This window comes from Delphinus delphis, chromosome 6 (assembly GCF_949987515.2).
Source record: "Delphinus delphis chromosome 6, mDelDel1.2, whole genome shotgun sequence".
NCBI lineage: Eukaryota > Metazoa > Chordata > Mammalia > Artiodactyla > Delphinidae > Delphinus > Delphinus delphis.
In genome coordinates this window covers 37,546,215-37,570,069 of record NC_082688.1, presented here as the reverse complement: position 1 = coordinate 37,570,069, position 23,855 = coordinate 37,546,215, and the positions used below count along the sequence as shown (strand labels likewise).

General features: G+C 42.6%; 1 protein-coding gene and 1 non-coding gene across 2 annotated transcripts in view; one reads left to right on the top strand and one right to left on the bottom strand.

The window, feature by feature from the left end:
- LOC132427650 (uncharacterized) overlaps positions 1 to 23,624 on the bottom strand; it is a 60,776-nt gene extending 37,152 nt beyond the window's left edge. The window contains exons 1-3 of the mRNA XM_069540805.1: positions 23,586 to 23,624; positions 21,817 to 22,726; positions 2,083 to 2,177 (exon numbers count right to left, since the gene is read on the bottom strand). Coding sequence (XP_069396906.1) covers positions 2,161 to 2,177; positions 21,817 to 22,726; positions 23,586 to 23,624 — 966 coding nt within the window. The 3' untranslated portion in view covers positions 2,083 to 2,160. The remainder of the gene's footprint in view (positions 1 to 2,082; positions 2,178 to 21,816; positions 22,727 to 23,585) is intronic.
- On the top strand, positions 2,967 to 3,039 carry TRNAW-CCA (transfer RNA tryptophan (anticodon CCA)). The gene has a single exon. It is a non-coding gene; the product is annotated as a tRNA-Trp (tRNA).
- Positions 23,625 to 23,855: the final 231 nt, after the last annotated feature.

Genomic DNA, 23,855 nt, shown 5'->3' with positions numbered 1-23,855 from the left:
GTACTTTCAAGGAGAAAAAAACAAATTCCATGCACTGCAAAGTATAAGTAAGTTGCAAGGTATCAGTGATATCATGAAGATGGCAGTTTCTTTTTACAAGAAACGAAAAACTCAACCAGAGAATCCAAGAGAAATAAGCAATTTTACAAGAAAGTCATGAACCAAACACAAAACCAATTAAGAGGTAGCAAAACTTGGAACTGGCAGTACATAAAGGGAATTCATCTGACCACAAAGCTGGGAACCTTCTCTTTTGAGTGGCATAGGAATAATGACTGGAGAGAAAGAAATGAGTTTCTCAGAACCAGTGGCATAAGGTGTTGACAATTATACTAAATTGGTAAACTTCTGTATAGTTCCTTACAGCCTTTAACATGCTCTCCCATAAATCATCTCCTACTCTCTTACAGGATAACCCTAAGAGGCAGGCAGGAAGTCTGGTATAAATGTGAAAGCACCATCCGTGTAAAGACAGAAAGACAACCCATTGCTTATTAGCTGAGTGACTTTGAACAAGTTATTAAACCTGGAACTCATTGTTCCCATCCATAAAAGTGGGGAATTTGCACTTTCCTCAGAGAAAGTTTGAGAATTGAATTTTTTTAATTATGAAAAAGAGCTTCATAAACTACAAAATCAATAAAATGTTAGTTATTAGGGTTAGACAGGACAGTTTATTATTAATCCCCATTTACAGATGAGAAGCTAATGATCAAAATGAGGAAGTCAATTGTCCCATGTATTACAGGCAGAAATTGGCAGGTCTTGATAAGGACTCAGGTCTCGTCACTACTGACTCTCACTGTTCAGGGCCTGTTTGGTCTTCATCATATGCTGTATCAGGGCAAGAAACTCTGTCTCCTTTTGCAAACATTCTCTTAGTCTAAAGATTTGGGATGACATGGAAATAAGTAAAGACAGTGGCTAGGAGAATCTGTGACTCTAGCATAAAGCAAAGGATTGGTCCATTCAAATTCTGTAATAAAAGCTTAGTATGTATGGTCTAATGACCTGTGGAAAGGTTGACATTGATAATAATTTTCCAAAAAGGATATGGGGAGAATTCTTAATAATTCCAGAGGTTTAAATAGCAATAACCCACAAAATGCAGTTAACTGTCAATCTCATTCAGTACAAATACTGGAAGAAGCATTAAAGGTTATCATATGAACAATCAGAGAAGCAAAGTGGTGTGCCCAAATTGCACAATGCCACTTTCATGGGTGATCATTTTTTAAGCACCCGTTTTCATTTTAGCTAAGATAATTCCATTAGTTATGGAGACCATCCACATGCAGGAGGTGAATCCAGTACTGTGCTGGAGACAACGTGTACCAGCAGGTGAGAGGCTATTTATTTTAAGCATCTCTTCCCAAACTCTGTATTCAGTGATGTTGACTTGGGAGCGTGAAATCGGTAACGGCAGGAGTATTTATACCATGGAAATCGTCAAGTGCTACAAATCCCTCCTTCCCTTCCTCCCCTCTCCAGAGCCTGTTGTTATTAAACATCTACCAGCACAGCAGAGTGAAACAGACCCTACTCATTTTAGAAACCAAATAGAGCAAAGGCCAAAACCAATCACACCTTTGCTTTCACTTCAGCAGGTTCTCTCCTACTTCTTGCTCATCAGGGATCCTCTAGATCTGGAACTCTCCACAGAGAAGAGAAATATTCATTTCATTTAATAAACATTCACTGAATACATGTACCTTGTAGTAAGCTGGGTGTAGGGCTGCATGACAAGGAAAGACCATTTCCCTACTGTCATAAGCAGACCCGGGACTTGAGGGCCCTTGGTTGGTAAAGACCAAGGAAAGAAAACTGAGGTTTGATGGACAAGTGTTCAGGGGATCAGAAATATTTATTAGATCTATGCAAAAGATAAGCTGCCCTTAGAAACAGAAACAGAAATGAGGTGCCTTAAAAAAAAATTTTTTTTTTTGCCAAGGAGTCCAATTTGATTCTGAAATCTGATCCATCTGCTGCTTCAATATGATTCCATATATTTTTAGTTGCTAATAATTTAGACACACTGAGATACTGACGGTATCCCTCAAAGTCCAGCTGCCACATACCTACCTTTCTGAGTTTCTTTATTGTCACTGTAGATCTCCCACTTCTGTTTCACGCTGAAGTCTGAGGTCACTGAGGGCTTCCTCAGCTTTGCATTTTTCCTGAAAGAAAAAAAAAAAGAAAGATTTTGTTCACTTAAATAGGTTCTTCAATGTGGGTGAGAAACATTTTGCGTCAAAAAGGCTGATCCCAAGTCTCCTACAGAGATGGTGAGAAGAGATAAGGGGAGTAACCAAACTTTAGATGCCCAGTACTTCCATAATGGAAACCTACAAGAGTGAAAGAATTGAGGAATCTCGCAACCTACTTATACACGTCACCTGGGGTGACACCTGTATGACCACTACTCAATTGTGATAAGAGGGCTGTAACACATCAATTAACTAGCTAATTAATTACTGTTGTGTTTAATTAAAAGCTACTGGCACAGCCAAGGGCCCCAGTGCTTGCCTGAATCCTATCATGTCATCAGGACTCAGGAAGTCCTGGTGGGTTTACTGTTTTTCCAAGCGCTTACACCTTATCTAAATTCAAATCACATCACCTGCAAATTTCTATGCACGTGCTGCCCCTTATGCTGGTATTTCTCATATGTGTCACCCCTGGTGCAGAGAATGGCAGAAGGGCACCCCAGGAGGTCAGGGGCTGAAGCTCTCATGAGTCCAGATAACTTGGAATTTTTTTTCTCTTAACACATTATGGAAATTTATATCCTATGTGCAGTATTCAAATAAAGTTTTAAGTTTATAACTACTGGAATTGAGTGTAACAAGGCCTAAATAAATGGAGAATATACCAGGTTTGTTCATTATTTATTATTAAGATGCCAATTCTTCCCCAATTGATCTTTAGATGCAATTGAAGTCCAAGCAAACCCCCAGCAGGGGACTTCCCTGGTGGTCCAGTGGGTAGGACTCCAAGCTCCCAATGCAGGGGGCCCAGGTTCGATCCCTGGCCAGGGAACTAGATTCCACATGCATGCCGCAACTAAGACCTGGCACAGCCTAAATAAATAAATAATAAATAAATAAATATTAAAAAGAAAGAAACCCAGCAGGCTTTGTTTTTTAGTTTTGGGGGTTGTTTTTTTTTGGGATATTTTTAGAAACTGACAACGTGATTCTATGGAAATTAGAGGACTTAAAATAGCCAGGACAACTTCGAGAAATAAAAAAGTTGAAGAACTAACACTACCTGATTTTAAGACTTATCATAAAGCAATGGTCATCAAGACAATGTAACACTGGCATAAAGATAGACAACTCAATCAATGTAACAGAGCAGAGAGCTCAGAAATAAACCCAACACGAATACAGGAAACTGATTTTGGACAAAGTGCAAAAGCAATCCAGCAGAGATAGTCTTTTCAACAAATGGGCTGAAACAATTAGATATGCACGTGCAAAAAAATGAACTTTGATCCATACCTTGCAAAATGGATCCTAAATGTGAAACTTAAAACAATAAAACTTAATAGAAGAAACATAGGAGAAAATCTTTGCAAACTTGGGGTAGGCAAAGATTTCTTAAACACCAAAAGCATGATTTGTGAAAGAAAAAATGGACAAATTGGACTTCATCAAAATAAAACATTTCTACTCTTCAAAGACACTGTCAAATTAGTTCCGCTCATTTTATTCACAAGAAAATTCTGGTTTGGAGAACCATTTCTATGGCCACTCTACTCTCCTATCTCATTTCCTTCAAACGTCCCATCTTCTAAACCCTCTTATGTTCTCACTGTCCTCAAATATTTTGCACAGCACCCAACACATAATACATAAATTTTCAACAGAGGAGACAAATATATTATCTTGGTTGACTTCACATCATCCCATCCCTTAACTACTTTTTTTTTCAATTTTTGAGACTGAAGAGCTGGGAAACAGCTTTATCCCTCCCTAGTCAAAGTATATATATATATATATATATATATATATATATATATATATTTTTTTTTTTTTTTTTTTTTTTTTTTGCGGTACGCGGGCCTCTCACTGTTGTGGCCTCTCCCGTTGCAGAGCACAGGCTCCGAACGCGCAGGCTCAGCGGCCGTGGCTCACGGGCCCAGCCGCTCCGCAGCATGTGGGATCTTCCCAGACCGGGGCATGAACCCGTGTCCCCTGCATCAGCAGGCGGACTCTCAACCACTGCACCACCAGGGAAGCCCCTCAAAGTATATTTTAATATCAGTCTCTGATCAAAACCAAAACTCTTTGCATTTCCTATCTACAAATCAAACCCTGCACATCAGTCAAGTCTCTCCCAAAAGTCACCTGTTCCATGAGGCCTGCCTGCCTGCCCTGATTCAACAAGAAATCCCTTCCCCTGCCACATTTTATCTGAAGCTCTGTGTACTGAGTTTTCTGTGGATGTTTATCTTCCCAGTTACCCTATCAGTCTCCATACCCCCTGCAGCACCCAGAGATCTGACCAGCAACAGATCCTGCATTAATGAATAAATGAGGTCGGAGCCCAGGGAAGGACACAGTGGGAGGTGAAGTGAAGAAGGCGGCGTTTTGTACTGGATCTGAGGCAGGTGAAGGACTCTGCTGCAGGGAGGGTAAAGAACACAGTGGTGAGGAAGGAGCAGGGGACCCTTGCCGGGCACAGGGTCAGGAAGGAGACAAACGATGGGAAATCTGATTGACAAGCTGAAAAGGGGCAATCCCCTTCTGAACACAGTGAGAAAGGAGAGATTCTAGAAAGCACAACACATTGCATCTGAAATCTACAGGCAAGAGCATACGCTCCACTTCAACCTGCTGGTTGCCTTCTCCTTCCTTTATTTTTCCTTCTTCTCCTTTTACATTGTTTCGAATGGGGGAGGTGCCCAATATTTCCTATATAAACTACACTAAGAAAGCTGAAAAGACTAAAAAATTATCAGCTGGAGAAACTGTCTGTCCTGCAGGGATCTGTAACTAATATTTCTGATATGCAGAGATCCCTTCGTTTTCTTCCACCTCAGATTTGTGTTTTTATGGGTCGAGGTTACTGAAATCGGAACTCTGGCTGAATGGCGAAAACAATGTTGTGAATCCTAAATATATTTCAATAACAAACTAGGATGCATTTTTAACAAAAGAATATTTATGTTTAAGTTTATAAACATTATTATATGTATGTAAGTCCCCACAAATTAAGTCACGTGATTATGTAGATGAAAATGGACTTAAAATCCTGCGTAACATAGATTACCCACCACCAGCTTCTACAGAAGGTAAGGACTTGCTTGTCTTTCTAAATCTCCCAATGACGTCTTAATGTACCATAGAATCATGAGTACCAGTAAAGAGCTCATTTCCTCTCCTAAAATTAGAATATTCTGGGATATAAGTACATTCTATCTGTTCACTCAGCAGCAAATGTATTTCTTGAATTCATATTTAATATATATTGAACACCTACTACTAACTATTGCATGATTGGCATTTAACTATATTATTATTGATATTGTGGAAGAATAACTGTTGGGTGCATACGCTATAGCCGAATTTTCTTCAACAGTTAAATCTTGACCTTACACTTGAGTATATATGATACTGGCAAGAAAATCTGTTGGAGATTGTGTACAACCTGCTCTGGCCTTCTTAAAAGTCTTTCTCAAAGGTTACAAGAGTTTGCTCTGAAAAATCATGTAATTAAATGAGAATTTCTTTTCTATGATGTCTTTGAACTATCTTAAAACTATCTGTACACATGTAGAGTTTGTTTAGTTACTATACAAAAAACATTTCACAAAAAGAAGTCTTTGATCTACTTTTAATTGAAAAATCATTGATTTTTACCTACCTACCCTGCTACCTAACCTTCAAACACAAAGATAAACCAATAATCGTTTTCCAGTCTCTCTGTTTTATGCAGATAGACCAAAAAATATCAAACTACAGCAAAATTATAGAGATTTTCTTACAAATTTTCTTCAACACATTTCCCCTTTAAAACAAAATGTTGTTGACATCTTCAATTTCAACATTTCAACAGTTAAAACCCTTTGAGACATCATCTCATTCAATGATGCCTGGGGTGTATTTTCCACATGGTAGAAGTTTCCTGAGATACTCTCCACTTCATTGCTTCCCCAGAAACCTGCAGGAAATTTTAATTACTTTTTCATTTGATTTTCTAAAGAACCGAAGGGTGATTTTCTGGAATGTGCTTTTAAAAAGAAGGTAGCCGGGGCTTCCCTGGTGGCGCAGTGGTTGAGAGTCCGCCTGCCGATGCAGGGGACGCGGGTTCATGCCCCGGTCCGGGAGGATCCCACATGCCGCGGAGCGGCTGGGCCCGTGAGCCATGGCCGCTGGGCCTGCGCGTCCGGAGCCTGTGCTCCGCAACGGGAGAGGCCGCAGCAGTGAGAGGCCCACGTACCGCAAAACAAAAAAAAAACAAAAAACAAAAACAAAAAAAAAGAAGGTAGCCAAAAATCCTATTAAAATCTTTTTCACACTATACCAGGATCATTTGCCCTGAAAACTAGTCCACTTTTGTGCTCCCAGAGCTACAGCCCACTAAAAGAGCAAACAACCTTCAGATCTGCAAACACTATCTCCTGAAGGAATCTGACCTCAACCCCTCAGGAGATCCAAGAAAAGAAAAGTCAGTCTTTGGGACTTCCCTGGTTGCGCAGTGGTTAAGACTCCACGCTTCCAACGCATGAGGGCCCAGGTTTGATCCCTGGTCAGGGAATTAGATCCCACATGCATACCGCAGCTAAGAGTTTGCATGCCACAACCAAGACCCGGCGCAACCAAATACATAAATTAATTAATTAATAACAACAAAAAAAGTCAGTCTTCTCTTGAGTCACCACTTAACTCACTGGCTCATCAGATAAGGAAAAAGCAATTTCAGCAGCTGTGTATTTACTTTTATCTCAATTTACATTTTTCATCCCAGAACTTCACTGGTTTCCAGTTCTGGTTCCCTGAGGTATGAGCTACCCTCTCTCACCTGTGTGGATAACATCCCTTTTGGGCAGTACAACTGGCTTAAAAGCTACTAAACAAAACAGAAATACATGCTGAATGGCTTCTTTAAATGCACGTGGTACTAAAGAAGGAGCCATAATAAAGTTATTACAATAATCTGCTTGAGTGGACAAGGAGAACCCACAAAGCAGCAGTATCTGTTTACCTCCATGTACAGTTTTTGTAGCATTTTCCCAAGGCTCAAAAAGAAAAAGCATTAAAGATAATCTCAATGACCAACCATTGGGCTGGGAGCCGAAGACACAGGTGCAAGCCCACATCTTGCTTATGGCTTCATATCAGCATAAGACTATGCCCACTCTTGGCTAGACGCCTACTTCTCACATGTATTCATAATATTATATATCCATGTTTTGTGTTTACCTTTCTAAATGACATAATTTCTACAAAGATAATTTAGAACTACAGTGTCTGCTTTGGGGAACGTTCAAAATGAACAAAAGGGGGAAAGGAGTTAAAATATACATAAAAACAGAAAAGGAATAAAACTGCAAAAAATACCAATTTCAAAATGATGGCAGCACTCCAGTCATCTGAAACTCACATATCTGGCACCATGAAGAATCCAAAAGAAGACTGAAAGTCAGGAAAGGATGAACAGCACCCTGTGAGACACCCCTCCTTGGCACAGGACTACATTCAAGGGGGTTTAACACTCAATTCTAGTATATCTGATCATTTTGCTTTCTGAGTCTTCAGCAAACGAAGGTACTCAGGAAGGAAGGAAGAACGAACCAACAATAGTAAATTGTAACCTGGCAGCCTGAGAGCAAAAACAGAAAATGCACACAGGAACTCAAAAAGCCAAGCTGAACTACCACCCCCCAAATCCTGAGGATATCACTATACTACAGTCCAGGATGAAACTCGGCTTCATAATGATGACCCCGAGTTAGCAAGGAAAGCTGAAGGTATTTTGCAAACAGTTATTAAAAGCAAGGCACTGGGGGACTCCATATGCTTACCAAAAGACATGTGACAGACCGCCCATGGCAGCATTCTACGTGACAGCCACAAAGTAGAAAGTACCCAAATGGCCATTAATAGTAAAATGGATAAATGAATTGTGATATCTTCACACAGTGAATACTCTACAGCAATGGAAATGACAGATCTACAACAACAAGCTCACAAGCATAATGTTGAGTGCAAGAAGCCAAACCCATGGAGTAAGGAAAAGAGCAGGCAAGAGATCGTGCCTGGGGGGTCAGGGAGGGGCTGTAGTGACTGGTTGGAAGGGAGCACGGGAGCTTCTAAGTAACATGCTGTTTCCTGACCTGGATGCTGAATACACGAGCATTCCATCGGGAAAGATTCAGCAAGCTGTACACCAAGCTCTGTGCCCTTTTCTGTATGTGTATTTGTCTCTGAAGAACGCATTCACAAAATATTACACAGTATACTTGATGAAGCATAAACTTCTTGTCTTCGTGGTAAATCCAATCATGAACACTTCACAATTCAGATTTCAAGTAACCAGAGGCAACCCCAGGCAAAATTTGAAGCACACGATGTTTATCTTTCCTCCCTCAGTTCCACATTCTCTTTCTGGGGCTTTTCTATCTTTTGAAAAGCAACTCCCGACCAAGTGTGGTCACACACCACGCCCTCCCCGTTTCTCATTTCCTCAGCAGAGTTTAATACACACACAAATCTCCCAGGGATCCCGTTAAAATGCAGATGCCTCAGTAGGTCTGTGGTGGGACCTAGAGCCCGCAGGTCTAGAAAAACTCCCAGGTGTGGCCAGTGCTGCTTGAGTGAGGCCTTGAGCTGCAGAGCCTGAGGAAAGACGTGATTTAAAACCTGTGCCTGCCAAGCTCCTGGGTGCTGAGGGATGCCTCATCCCGGGAATATGAGCATGGAAGTTTTAGGACCCATATCTGGTGGAACACTCTTGGCTTCCCAATGCCTCTCAAATTGCATCCCTATTAGCTCTACCAACTCAGGGACAAAAACTAGTAGTTGGGGACAGTAAAGTAAAAACCTGCTCCTACTCTAGGGAGTTTTGCTCCGTTTCTCATTAAAACTTCACCTTTGGACTTGTTAGCATAGTGCCTTTCCCATAGCACTTACAGGAGGGAGGGAGGGAGGGAGAAGAAGGGAAAGAAAGAAAGGAAGTGAGCAAGCAAGCAGTTAGTTTGCCCGGGAAAGTGCAGCAATGTAAAGTGCTGGTGTGACTTGCCAGATGGCTGAGAGGCTGCTTAGATCCAAGATGTCTCTTCCATGAGGGGCTCAGTTTGCAGTTAGGAATATTTTCATGAAGAGTGAGGTTGTAAGGTGAGAATGGAGGGGTAGACACCAGGGTGAGTAAGCCCTCTTCTCCCAGGGCATCTCAGAGCCATGAATACAGATAGGACAAGCCTTTCCTGGCAGATAGAAAAATGTTAATAACTTTAAAGCCTCCCCAGAAACTTGGTATGTGGTTTTGAACTGTTTAGGCATTTGGAAGGGGTACAAGGGGGAATATAACATATGTATAGGGATTTTTCCCAGATTCAAATAAATATATGAAAATTTTCTGGTGTGTATTTTATAAGATGGAAGCAATTAAAAAAAAAAAGAAAGAAATGCTCTCTGATCTCTCCAAAACATTCTCGTAACATAGGGAATCTCGAAAACAGAGTATCTGAAAAACATTTTATTTAGTAGCTGCAATGGTTAATTTTATGTGTCGACCTGGCTGGGCTGCAGTGCTTACGTATTTGGTTGTACGTGTCTGGACGGTGCTGTGAAGGTCTTTTGTACATGAGATTAATGAAGCAGACTACCCTCCATAATGTGGGCAGGCCTCTTCCAGTGAGCTGAAGACCTTTAAATGAAAACTGATCATCCCCCAGGAAGAGGGAATTTTGCCAGCCCACTGCCTTCCCTGAGTCTCCAGCCTACCGGCCCAGCCTGCAGATTTCAGACTTGCCAGCCTCCACAATTGTGTGAGCTAATTCCTTAAAATAAATCCACCCCCAGCCTCCGCCTCTATACACTCACACACACACACACACACACACACACACACATCTTACTGGTTCTGTTTCTCTGGAGAACCCTAACATAATGGGTTATGTCATTGTACTTTCGTTGGAGTTAATCACATAAACAAATACACCAGCTTCACAGTGAATATATGTTAGCACTGCTTAAAAGAGTTGAGTAAGATTATTCAGCTTACTTGGTTGAATAAGTTGAACTCAAGAAGAACTGAATTCTTATTCAGCTGCTGAATGAGAACTTTAATTTTAAATATCATTCAACAGAATAGGTCACTTTTTAAGGGCCCAAATGCTCACATAATATAACATTTTAATTCTCACAGGGCTCATTAGGATTGTAACAGCCTGTCTACTAGATCAGAGGACTTCTGTGGACAGACTTTATTAGTCCAAAGACAGCTTATTCACTGAAATCTTTTAGGAGAGAGGCAATACATTATCTTTTTAGACCATTATAAAACCTCCAGATCTGTACACATGGAATCAATCTAACGCTCATTTCTGGCTCGGTGCCTTCCTTTAGCCTCCCATGAATTTGTACTCAAGACTAGGACTGCTCAGACAGAGTATATGTTCCTAGAGCATCAATTAGCTCGTCCCCTAGGTCAATAGGTGAGAGATGCAGAAGTGGAAGTTGCATTTCCCAGCATGTCAGTGCTCTGCGCCCAAGTAACAGCCACCCAAAGCAAGCCTATTACTGCCACTGAAGGCAGCCGGCCGCAAGTGAACCCAGTGCTAGGCACAGTGCCCACTCCCCGGGGACTTCTTCCTGACACAGACATTCCACATGCTTTGTGTTTGTTCATTTTGTCCTTGTTCCCGTAACTTGGCAGCCACAACCCATATACCTCCATCCATCAAGTTACCTTCACCATAAAAAGATAAATAAATAAACGGCAAAATCCTATATTTTCACTGTTTAAAACATCTACAGTTTATCCTGGACTGGTATTCTGGACTGCTGCATGTCTCTGTCTATTAAGAATGTAACGTAGGGTTTTTTTTTATTGTGCTTATATCTTATTAGGATTGTTACTGTTTTTGAGTATTCTGGTTGCAAAGCTGTACAGATAGGGAGAGGTCGGCCCCACTCCTACTTTTTTTTTATATATGTCTTGTGTGTGTTTGCAGAATATTAGGTTTTTCTGGAATGCACATACTACGTTAGAGCAAAAATGCATGCGCTATAATTCATTCATTAACATCACCAAGCTACTCATGTCTGCCAGACTGAAGTACAGGCTATGCCAACAGATCCCCAAGGAGGAAAAGAAAAAGTATTTGCATCACCAACACTAACACTAGTTTACGGCATGTCTGTCAGAAAACATGACATACAAATGTCCTAAAACACGGATTTTCTAAGCAAATGTCAGTTGACTCCTCAGAAATTCTTCTGCCTCAGCCAGAGCAGACTGTAACTCTGCTCTATAGGAGCAAGAATTACACCGTGACTGTGTCACATCAGGGGATGAACTGTGCGGCCACCACGCCTAAGGAGATGGGCAAGAAGCCAGCACATGCTGCCTCAACCCCCCTGACCCTCCACCTCGGGACCAGGCAGCTACAGGTGGCTCACAGCAGGGGAGACTTCCACCACTGCATTCAGGTTTCAAAATGAATAACTCACTTGCACTTTTTTGTTTTCTAGCCAGACATTAAAACAAACAAGCAAACAAAAACACTCTAGGTCAGAGATACCATTATGACAAAATGGCCACTTGAGCGTGCTCCATAACTGTGTAGTTGTAAGTGATCACAAGAGGGTATCGTGGCTGAACATTCCCCAGAATGTCCCCCCAAAATTTTTAAAAATTGAAATTAAAAAAAAAAATGAAATTGAAGAGAGTGGTGGCTACCAGTGTGGGGCGGTGGCAGGGGGCGGGGATGGAGCTCTCAGAGTCTCTTTAACTGGAGTATTTCTGCCTGGTCACCTGAAAAGGACAGGTATGAGTACATTTAAGGGGAAACTCTTGACGGAGCCTATATTTGGGGCTGACAAAAATTACAAGACACAGAGCTTTTGTAGCTATCCAAATTTCTTATCTCTATAAAAAAGAAATTTCATATTTCCATAGTTCTTTTCTTGTGGTTAAGAAACATATAACGTGAAATCGACCTTCTTGACAAACTTGTAAGTGTGCGGTACTGTCACCTACATGCACACTGTTGCAGAGCAGATCTCTAGAGCTTGTTCACGTCGAACGACTGAAACTCTCTAACCCACGGAACAGCGACTCTTCATTTCCCAATCCCCCAACCCCTGCCAACCACCATTCTACTTTCTAAGAGTTGGCTATTTTGATACCTCATGTAAGTGGAATTATACATTATTGGTCCTTCTGTGACTGGTTTATTTCACTTAGCATGATGTCCTCAAGGTTCACCCATGTTGTCACATACTGCAGAAGTTCCTTCTTTTTTTTAAAGCTGAGTGATATTCCACTGTATGTATACACCCCATTTTCTTTATTCATTCATCTGTCAATGGACACTTCAGCCATTTCCAACTCTTAGCTATTGTGAATAGTGTTGCAATGATCATGGGAGTGCAGATATCTCTTCAAGATCCTGATTTCAATCCTTTTGGATATACATGCAGAAGTGGGATTGCTGGATCATATGGTAGTTCTATTTTCAATTTTTTGGAGGAACCTGCATACTGTTTTCCATAGTGGCTGCACCACTTTACATTCCCACCGACAGTGTACAGGTTCCCAATTTCTCCACATTCTAACTAGCACTTATTACCTTCTGTGTTTTTAATAACAGCCATCATAACAGGTATGAGGCAATATTTCACTGTGGTTTTGATCTGCATTCCTCTGATGATTAGTGATGGTGAGCATCTTTTCATCTCCTCAAAAATTTTTTTGCCTGAAGGACAAAATATTCCAGCAATGAAAGGAAACACCATTGTGGTACCAGAAAATATGACCTCTCATCACTAAATTCCCTTATTTTTGATCAGAAGTCATTCCATTCCAACTGATTTTTTTACTTGTCTTAAAACTGTGACAGACAAGTACTTCCAGCTTCAAATGAAGAGAAGGAAAGACATCAGGGGAAAAGGTGTTCTGGATATCTCAGTGCTTTCAGAGCTCAGCCCTCCTCCCTCAAGGACACACCTATCAGGGCAGCATAACCTGGAGGCAGAAAATATTGTACAGCACCACCTGTTGAGCCTGAACAAGGTAACCCTGAAATGACAAGAATATCCAAGAGCAAAAAAGAGAGTAAAGATAGACTATCTTTGGGTCAAAATATGATCCCACAAACTTGAAAGGGGAAGAAGTAACATGATTAAAGGTCTAAGGGCACCATGGAACCACACGTTCACGGACCTTCAGGGCAGGATCACAACTGACACTTGAATTTACCAGGGCATATTCACAGGTAGGAAACAGGGGTTGCAAACTGGAAATGGTATCTTTCCCACCTCACAGAGTATGCAAAATTAGAAATTTCTACTTAAAAGCTGGATGTTTCCCCATCCTTTATAAGCTGGCATCGCTGGCAACACTGGGCCTATATCCTGCCTGTCAGCATCTGTCCGTCCCCCCAACAGATAAAGCAGAGGCTGCTACTGGGCCCCAACTTCATTCTATCGGGTCAGTGCTACCTGCCTGGCCGCGGAGGCCTCTGAGTCTGTGAGCCCCTCTCCGTGACATCAGTCACAGCCCACGGGATGGTGAAGATGGGAACCTGAAGATAATCTGACCAGGACCTAGAATCTCTCTCGTTGAAACTGTATCATCACCACACAAGATAAGTGGAGATAATGTCTCTACTGAAGAGAGAAAAATACTGCCTGAATTTAGTAGGTGTGCTTGATTTCCGACCCCCAGTGAGACCTGGACCCAGACCATCCACCTCATGATTCTTCCCATTCATTACACTCCCTGGTGCCTCTGGAGAGAGAGCAGCTGGCCAAGAAACTTTGATTTTCGACTGGGTATGATTTTTAAGCACCCAGTTCCTAGCACAGTCCCAGGCACATGTGGATACAAAAAAAAATCTTTTTTAAATGAAGTAATTAAAATGAATGACATAGGAAAAAAGCACGAAGAGTTTCTTCTGTGGGCAAATGACAAACATGATCCTTAAGACTGGGACCGATTTAAGGTGAACTTCTTCCACAATATTTTTGCCCTCAATTTAAATGATGGACAAGATCAATAAGCAATGAAAAATGGAGAAACTAATGTTTTCAATCTTTTATAGTTCTTGAGGAGTTCAAGTCCTTTTAGAACAGTATTTCTCACACTTGACTAACATGTAGACCTTATTAAAGAAAATATCCCCTATGGATTGCAGAGTTGACGTAAATATTGTCTAGATCATGTTACGAACTATGAACAAACATAAACAGATATAAACTAATTATACTTATAGTTCCAAAACATTAATGTGCCCAACACATGTTTGAAAATCAATGGAATGATAATTAACAACATTCATTTAATCCAACAAGGGATGCACTTCCACTGAAACTACATCCCCACAGCTAATGTCAGTAGGCACTGACACACAGCTTGTGTGCTGCACTTCTGAGTCACATTTACAAGATCAAAACCCCATTTCCCATCACTTTTCCATTGAGAACACAGAGACTCCAACACTCTATGTTGTCAATCAGTTTCATTTTACACATCACTTTTCCATTGAGAACACAGAGACTCCAACACTCTATGTTGTCAATCAGTTTCATTTTACACGGACACATCACTTACTAAGCCCACTGCTGTGCCTTCCTCATCAGCCCATGACAAGTGGGGCTGTGGGTGCCGCATAACCAGTTTGAAACAAAGAGGCAGGTTTTGAAATGCTGTAGCCAGATCTGTCATGCAAGGGTCATCCAGGTGATTGCAAATGTGCTCCAAATAATTTGTTTTACATTATCATATAATGATAACATAAAATGAAAACAAAAATGTTTAGTCTTCTAAGACTCCCAAGCATACAAGACCCAAAGAGCCCCTGATTGGAGAAACATTCTTGACATGAAATGTCCATAGTCCGAGGATGTGACCAGAGGTATTTTCCCATTTATTATACTGCATCCCAGGCCCTTCAGGTGTTAGAAACTCCTAGATATTTTAAAAGGTGAAACAATAAGCTTCTTGAAGGTCAGGGTCACTCTGGTGCCTGGGACACTGGCAGGCACATGAACACTGAGGGAATTAAAGAAACATGTCTGAGCTACTGCATCTATATATCTTTATAAGACATACAAATGAAGGCCTTAAGGTTTAAATTCACTTTCCTCTTTTTATAATTACTCTGACAAAAGCAATTATAATTTGGAAGATGCCAAACACTTACCAGTTGAAGCAATGAAACTGTTTTTCTTGTTTTTTTTTTAAATTTTTGGCTGGGCCGTGTGGCATGTCGGATCTTAGTTCCCCAACCAGGAATCGAACCCTGCTCCCTGCACTGGAAGCACAGAGTCTTAACCACTGGACCACCAGGGAAGTCCCATGAAACTGTTTTTTTGAGGAACTAATTTCAATGAAATCATATGTATCATTCCACCATTACAACTTTCCTCTGGGAAACGGTGTTTACTTCCCATTTTACAACATGGTATGAGACTAATAGTCAGATAGGAGAAGCCCGAGTACCATGATAAATAATCTCTTCCCATTTCTTCCTTCCAACAATATACCACAGTCAGGCCCTACCTAAGCTTTACCAAGCTACACATGAAGAAGAAGGTATATTGTATATACCCTCTTGGGAGAAGAAAGCAGACATCTGAATCACTACAGCATCCTAACCTTCCCCATCATCTAAAAGCTCTCTCCACCGTCAGCCTCTAAGCTTCCATTCACAGCACATTAGCCTGTTTCAACTACTTCCATTTTACAAATGAAATAAGATCATGTAACCTGGGAAGTAACTGAGAAACAGGTAAAGATGTTTACATGCTCAAAGTGACAGGAGTAGTACGACTGTGAATTTGAACAGTGATTCAGGATAGGAGTAAATGAAAACTTCAGGTTAAAAGCCAAGCCAGAGAAGAGTCTGCGGCTCTTAGAGCATAGTCTTCCAATGATACCTCATTTTGAGCCTTTCTCTTTTTTTTTTTTTTTGCGGTACGCAGGCCTCTCACTGCCGTGGCCTCTCCCGTTGCGAAGCACAGGCTCCGGACGCGCAGGCTCAGCGGCCATGGCTCACGGGTCCAGCCGCTCCGCGGCATGTGGGATCTTCCCGGACCGGGGCACGAACCCGTGCCCCTGCATTGGCAGGCAGACTCTCAACCACTGCGCCACCAGGGAAGCCCCTAAGCTTTTCTTTTTTTGTCCACACCATAAGGCAGAGTAAACAAGCTCTCATCAAAATCTGACAGCAAAGCTCAGAACAAACAGCGAGATCTGAGGGTCAGAGCAGGCCAGAATACCTTTCTGGGGCCAGGAGGCCAAAAAGAAATTACTATCTTGAGATGAAACTCAAATATCAGAACGAGAAGGGGTCACCACCAGGAAGCAGAGCTCAGAAAAACTAAGCCACACACAGATTCCTGCCAGGCCCAGGCGCAAGGTTTGGAAGGTTCAAGGTAGGCTGTGGTTTTCACAGACAGGCAGGCTTCTCCCACTCAGCAGTAATGACACACATAATTGTGACAGAGAATATATTGAAGGGAAAAAACAAAAAGCAACAACCCAGCAACAATTAGAAAATAAAGATATAGAGAGAGATATACAGATAAAGATATAGATAGATAGATCTTTATGCATCTGTCTCTATATATCTCCAGTTCTGAGTGCATAAAAGGCAGAGAATCTCTGGAAAGCCTGTGGCTAGCACACTGATAGCCCCCAAAGCCAGGGCCAAAGGAAAGCATTACACACAGTCAAAAACACTCGGTGGCGCAGTGGTTAAGAATCCGCCTGCCAATGCAGGGAACAGGGGTTCAAGCCCTGGCCCGGGAAGATCCCACATGCCACGGAGCACCACAACTACTGAGCCTGCGCTCTAGAGCCCATGAGCCACAACTACTGAGCCCGCGTGCCACAGCTACTGAGCCTGTGCTCTAGAGCCTGTGCTCCGCAACAACAGAAGCCATGACAATGAGAAGCCACCACAAGGAGAAGCCCGTGCATCACAACGAAGATTAGCTCCCTCTTGCCGCAACTAGAGAAAGCCCGAGTGCAGCAACGAAGACGCAATGCAGTCAAAAATAAATAAATTTAAATAAATACACTTTTTAAATAAATAAATACTGTATTAAACAAACAAACAAACACTCTTCCAGGACCGAGGCTCAACCCACCATCATGCCTCAAGGCTGAAACAAATCTTTATCTCCTTGGAGAGCACAAGATATTACTGGCCATACGAGTGAAAAAAAAATATTTATCTTCAAACACTACAAACACAGTCCAAAGGACCCAGATGCTCACATTTGGAAGATACTCAAGAGCTGAGATCAACCAGAGAAGACCTGATTTAACTCTCGCATCTCAAGCTGCCTCGGGGCCGTTCTCATTGAGTGGGAAGAGAAGGGAAACTGAGGCACTATCTAATCAATCAGTCAGTGTCTCTCCATCCGTCTGCTCGTCTTCTGCCCCCTCTCACCCTGTCCCTCTCCCTCTGTGTCTCCAGGTCACTCTCTGTGTTTATTTCTCTCTTTGCGTCCACCTCTCCTCTCTTCCGTTCTCATCTTGCAAAGCACCACATCCTGTAGGTAAAGTGGGTTTATGAAGCAACTACACTATTGCAAAAGAAGATGATCAGAGGGAAAAGCCCTAAAGTGGAACCCAAGAAAGGGAAATGTAAAGGAAACACTGACCGATGCTGAAACCACGCCTCTGTGTACTTGTAGCTATGTGTTTTAAAAAATCTAGTGAAGTGGGATTGGTGCTCAACTGTTGCCCTTTTCCTCTCTATTTTAGTCAACATCTTTATAGTTGTACAGACATGCTGAAGTAAACCATTTTGACAACCCATATACAGGTCACACATGGGTAGTTTTGGTTCCTTCTCCATTAAGTTTCTTGCTTCTAAATTATTCAGCAAAAGAGTCCTCTTCAACACTGTGTGTGTAGAAAAGGTGCAAATCACGTGAAACAGCTGACAGCATGGGTCCAATTTTGACACCTGAACGAATCCCACCCTAGCCCTGTCTGGCAGGTCACCAATCACACTAACCCCTGTTACACTAGATGCACCCACCCTGGGTCTGTCCCTGGTCTGGCTATTGTGGCACAACCAGTGCCCGTGCACAAACCCATTGTGCTTCCAGTGCCAGCTGGACCCTTGTATTTCTGTTTCTAAGAATGTGGGGTTCCAAGTTAATTTATCAACGTGAATCAGTCAACAAATGACAATCGCTATCACTACAAATGGAACTGAGAAAACTCTGAAAAGCTTCAGCTCTGATTAGAGGAGAGAGATGACTTCCTGTTATGCCCTTGCCTCAGTCAAATGCTCAATGTGTGCGTGTGCGTGTGCGTGCACACACACATACATACACACACGCGCACACTCACACACACACACACACACACACACACCCTATATCCTTCTCTCCTTGCCAATCTCAGAACACACCAGCGCTCACTAGGAACTTGAAAGTATAGGGAGGGAACCAACAAAAGAAAGGAAGGGATCACACACAGCATGAACTAACTGCATTCTCAGTATACGAAGCAAGGAATCAAAGAACATGGACTTATTTGATTCATTCAGCAAATATTTATTGAGTACACTTATTGTACTGGGTACAAACCTTGCTTTCACCAAGCGAATGTCCCTGGCACCAGAAACTGGCTAGACTAGGTTATTACAAGTCTGCTCTCTGCTTCTCCTCAGACATCCTCTCCCCACGTTATGGATTTTTCTTGGCCTGATACAATCCTCCTTCCAGAATTCTCTTACACAGCTACATCACCTTGCCCATTCTGGTTTCACCTGCTGGCTGACCTAGTTCTAGCTTACTAGGAAGTGGTGACGGCCCATCCTGACCCTCTGGACCATTCACACCTGCCCAACTCAACAGGTCACTCGGACACTCCCATCCCCAGCCTTTAAGGAAAGGAGTCCCTCAGTATTATAAGAGAAAACGAACTTAAGAATGTGTTAACACATCCCAGAGACCATTTTTATTCTTTCCCAATGCAATGTTATTTTCTAATATCGCAATTATTGATAACTGAGGAATTTAACCCAAATTTGCTTAATATTTTGATCTAAGAGCTTGAATGATCTTTTTTGTTTGTTTGTTTTTGTTTTTGGGGGTTTTTTTTGTTTTTGTTTTTGTTTGATTTTTTTTTGAATGATCTTTGAAATGGAAACCGCCACCACGTTTTGCCTCTACAGGAACCAAACATTCTTATACTATCTGATATCTGTTCTCCTCAAACTGTACATGAATCCTCCTAGGATAGGCATGGGACAGGGTCACCTGGGGGAAGATGGAGTGCCAGGTGGGAAACTAAGCCACCAGATGAAATGGCACACCTTCCCAGAGAGACAATTTTCCCCTTGAAAGGAAATATAACATTTTAGATTAAAACAAGCCCCAATATATTATAGAGTAAAATGAACAAATGCATGATTTTTTTAAGATAAAAACTCAAGACTTCAAAGAAAGCTCCTGCTTGTGGGCAGTCTGTCAGGCTATGCCCATAATACATGGTGTTTCCTGCAAATAACTCTCTTGCCTTTACAAGTTCTTCGATGAAATTTTTGAGAAATGTTTAACCCACCCTATGAACTTCCTGAGGGCATGAACTACGTCTCCTCTTTCTCTTTGTCTCCAGGGACCTAGGACAGTACATAAGACGGTGCCTGGCACAAAACAGGCACTCTGATGTTTGCAGGATTAATTTGGCTGAAATAATGGCAACAGCACTGTCAATAACAAAAGACTTTTTATCACATTTGAATGGGAGGAAGGGAAGGTGAACAGCTGTATGAGGACATGGAATAGAAGCAACCCAATTTACCAAACAGCTGATGGCTGCCATGTGAACAATCAGATGAAGCAACTCAGGTTATTTCTTTTCCACTTGAACAAGTACAGGAAGGCAAATATTGTACCTGTTAATCTCGCAGAAGATGGGGGTGGGGCTTAGGACACAAGTCTACCAGATGACATTGGTGCTATTAAATTTAATAACTTCTGAAGAGTTGGAAAAGCATTGTGATAATAATAATGTCACCAATGATATTAAGTCCTGGTTTGTATGCTGATCCTAAGAAGGTCATTTAAAGGTTGTGTCATATATTTGCTGCTGAGACTTGACAACTCTGAAAAGTAGTTCAGTGTGTGTGTGTGTGTGTGTGTGTGTGTGTGTGTGTAAAATGTGGTGTGGGCTTACCTTTCCTTATTCTTAATATTGTTACCTTTTTTAACTAGCTGGACCTAAACCAAGTTACACATGAAAGATGATTCGAAGTATATATGGCTTATAGCAAAGTTTAAATTTTTCTACTTCCTTGGTGGAGACACTGCATTTTCACTCATTTGTAAATAATAGAAAACATGGGTGTTACACACACTTTCTCCACACAATCCATCTTATACTGCAATGAGCCACTTTCTATGCCCAGTATTCTCGAACTCTCCAAACTGCAGGGAGAGGCTGTCCGGAGGAGGAAGTGAGGACTCCCAGCCCTGCAGGTCTAAGCAGTGAATGGGTGAGCCAGGCCACTGCTGCCTTCCAGGGCTATTTCCTTTTCTGAGTCATATGTCTCAAATATGTGCACTGCCAACCAAAATGATGCCTTTCAGACCTTCCTAATAATGACAGCCAGAGATCCATAAAATTTCAACGGAAATCCAGAGAGCAGAAAACCATTTTATAGTATTAACATGCCTGTAGCGCCTGAGGAAGAAGTGAAAATAGCTCAAGACATACCAAGACTCCTGGCAGAGATAGATGGAAATTAATCTCAATAAAACCCGACTATCTTTCCCTCTATGCCCTAAACCTGCAGCCATCCCCTTTCACCTGAGAATTAAGTAACCTGATGTTATGTTATTTCTGTCGGAGTCATAAGAGTAGAGAGTTTATTTTTCATGATTTTATCATTTTATTCTGTGATATAAAAAGGGAGAGTTTTCACTCTCAGTTTACAACATCTGGGATTAAATGCTGCTCTTTTATTAACTGGGCAAGTCCCTTAACGTCTTTAGGTCTAAATTTCTCTATCAATCAGAGATAAGAAAGTCTACGACCCTGTTTAATTCTGAAAATCAAACAAATGAGCTTGTAAAATTGTAGGCATCAATGAATATTTGTGTGCAGCAATATAAATGCACAACAATGTCTTGTTTTCTTTGTAGTAGCAGGAAAACAGGGAGTACAAAAACTGCTATAGAGAAAGCCAAACTGGCTAACAGCTCGGGTCATGGCTCAGGCGCCGCTCAGGTGCATCCAGGAGGCCTGGAGTAGAAGGTGCCGTAATCAAGTCGTTGAGAAGTGGGAGCGCTCCTAAATCAGTGTCTGGGAAGATTCTCCGGACGCTGCGGATTTCACTTTGGCCTGTATAACTAACAAAGTGCCCTTCGCAGGGCTCAGATATGAGCAAGTAAAACTTTCTCCCCAAACTCTGACTCTGAACGCATTCCCTTTCCTTAACGCTAGGGCATCTCGTCTTGGGGAAGTTAAAGCGAGTCGGTGAATGGAGAGAAAGGAACTCAGAGACTAGGAGGGCTGCACGCTCCGCAGTGTAAGAGGAAGAGATGGCAGCGCCCCTGGGAGGACAGGAAACACCACCGCCACCTCCCGCCCTCCAAACTACACACGCACCTGGGGATGAATTTGGCCTCGTCCCACAGTCGTGCCTGGAAGTCCTGCCAAGCCTAGCCAGGGCTCGCTGCGTCCCAGGAGGCGGCCAGAGCCGCCGCCGCGTCCTTGTCGCCCTCGTCCTCCTCGCTGTCCCCGGGGTCGGACCCCGCTTGGTTCTCGCAGCCCCAGCCAAGGCGCCGTCCCCCGCGGCCGGCCCAGCGGAAGCCGAGCGCAAACTCCTGGAAGGTGAGGCGCAGTCGTGGTCGGCTTCCAGCCTCCGGAGCCGGTCTCGGCGTCGGCCGGCAGCACGCGCAGCTCCGCCCACAGCGCGCTGAAATTCTCGCGCTCCAGCTTCCCTGAGCGGTTCGCAGGCGACGAAGACGGAGCGCAGCCCGGCTAGCTCTTCCAGGTCCCCGTCCGCCTCCGTCCCGCCTAGTGGGGCCAACCGAAAGGGCTCCGGGCGCGACGGGGCACGCGGTCCGCCCCGGCTGTGGCGACAGCGGGGAGTCCGGAGCCACCTGCTGAACCCCGGGAGCCGCCGCAAATTCGGCGAGTCGGGCTGGTTTGGCCACTGGCGGGAACTTCCGGGCGGGGCGAGGCGCCTGGGTGGGTCGGGACGGCGCGTGCCGACGCGGCTTCGCGTTCTGCCAGCCCTGGAGCGGTGCCAGCGCGCCCCTGACCCCGCGCAAAAATGCCCGCCCGCGACTGAGACCCCGGCGCGGCCGCACGCGCCTTCCCGGCGGGGCCTGGCTCTGCCCAGCCTGGGAGGAGGAGCGCCCAGCTCCGGTTCCCACGCCTCCGGGATTCCGGCTGTGCTTCCCGTGCGGAGCTCTGGAGCCTGAGTTTGGGGCTCTTGGAGTTGGGGGGCCCGGCCGGAGCTGAGAGTGAAGCAGTAGGCTCTTCGGCGTAAACAGTGTTTACTCGGGTCAGTCTAGAGCTGGCAGGAGCGTAGAGAGCTAACTGGACAGAAAGGGGAAAGGAAAGTAGGGGTAGGATTCCAAATTGGTTAACGTTATGTGTATTTTATTCTCTTCTGATTCCGGAAAATTGGTAAACTTCTGTATATAGAAGATTTACCAGAAGACCCCCATTCTCTGATTTTACTGGTTTTCTTTAATGCATGTCCGTCCAACATTAAGATCCAACTAGTTAATGCACATTAGGAATCACATAGATCTTCCAGATCCTCAAATCCAAATAATTTTTCACAGTTCTTGTCTCCAAAACCTGAGAAAATTAATAACCAAAATCCTTGACAGGCAGCAATATTTAAACAAGGGCTGAGGTAGCTTTTAAACAAATCTTATGGAAATTATATGTGCAGATGTATGTTACCCTTTGATCTTAATTTCAAGTGCTATTATTGTTTCTTTAATACTGGCTGCTTAATGGGTATAAGATCTTTAAAATTCATCCATTTTTATTCTTTTTTTAAAAAATCTCGTCTTATTTTCAAGAGACCCTCACTTTGTCCTATGACTTATGCTCCCTTTGGTGATTCTCATAGCTTGTGAAAATGCATTTGGGTTATTTTTACTTTATCACATCAGTTCCCTCCGCTTTTTAGACTTTTTTATTTCCATTTCTTTTAGTAATGACTCTGTATTCCATTTGTTCTCATTCTGAATTCTCTCTATTGCTTATTACTTTGATTGTTTTCAGTGTCATAAAAATAGAGGATTTGACTGACACATTTCTTCACGCTGATGTTCTTAAACAGGAAGCTAAATGCTAAACATCCAAAGAACTGTTTCTTCTTGAATAGTACAATAAATAAGGTCAACACTCACAGCATCCGTCAAGCTGTAAATGCCACTGATATTCGCCATCTATAAATTTAACTAGTCAATTATGAGAGGCATTCTATTAAGAAGCCCTGGTCTTAGCAATCTAATTGCTAAGTGAATATAGTTCTGCTCAAGTAGATAGCTAATACATTGGAATGAATTTTATTATTAGTGCAATAAAAATTGTTATTGATTTTGGGTTTATGTGTTTTCCTGTTTATTCTAAAGACTGATTTTTCCATATAAAGTAAAAAGTGGCCTCGGTAATGCCAC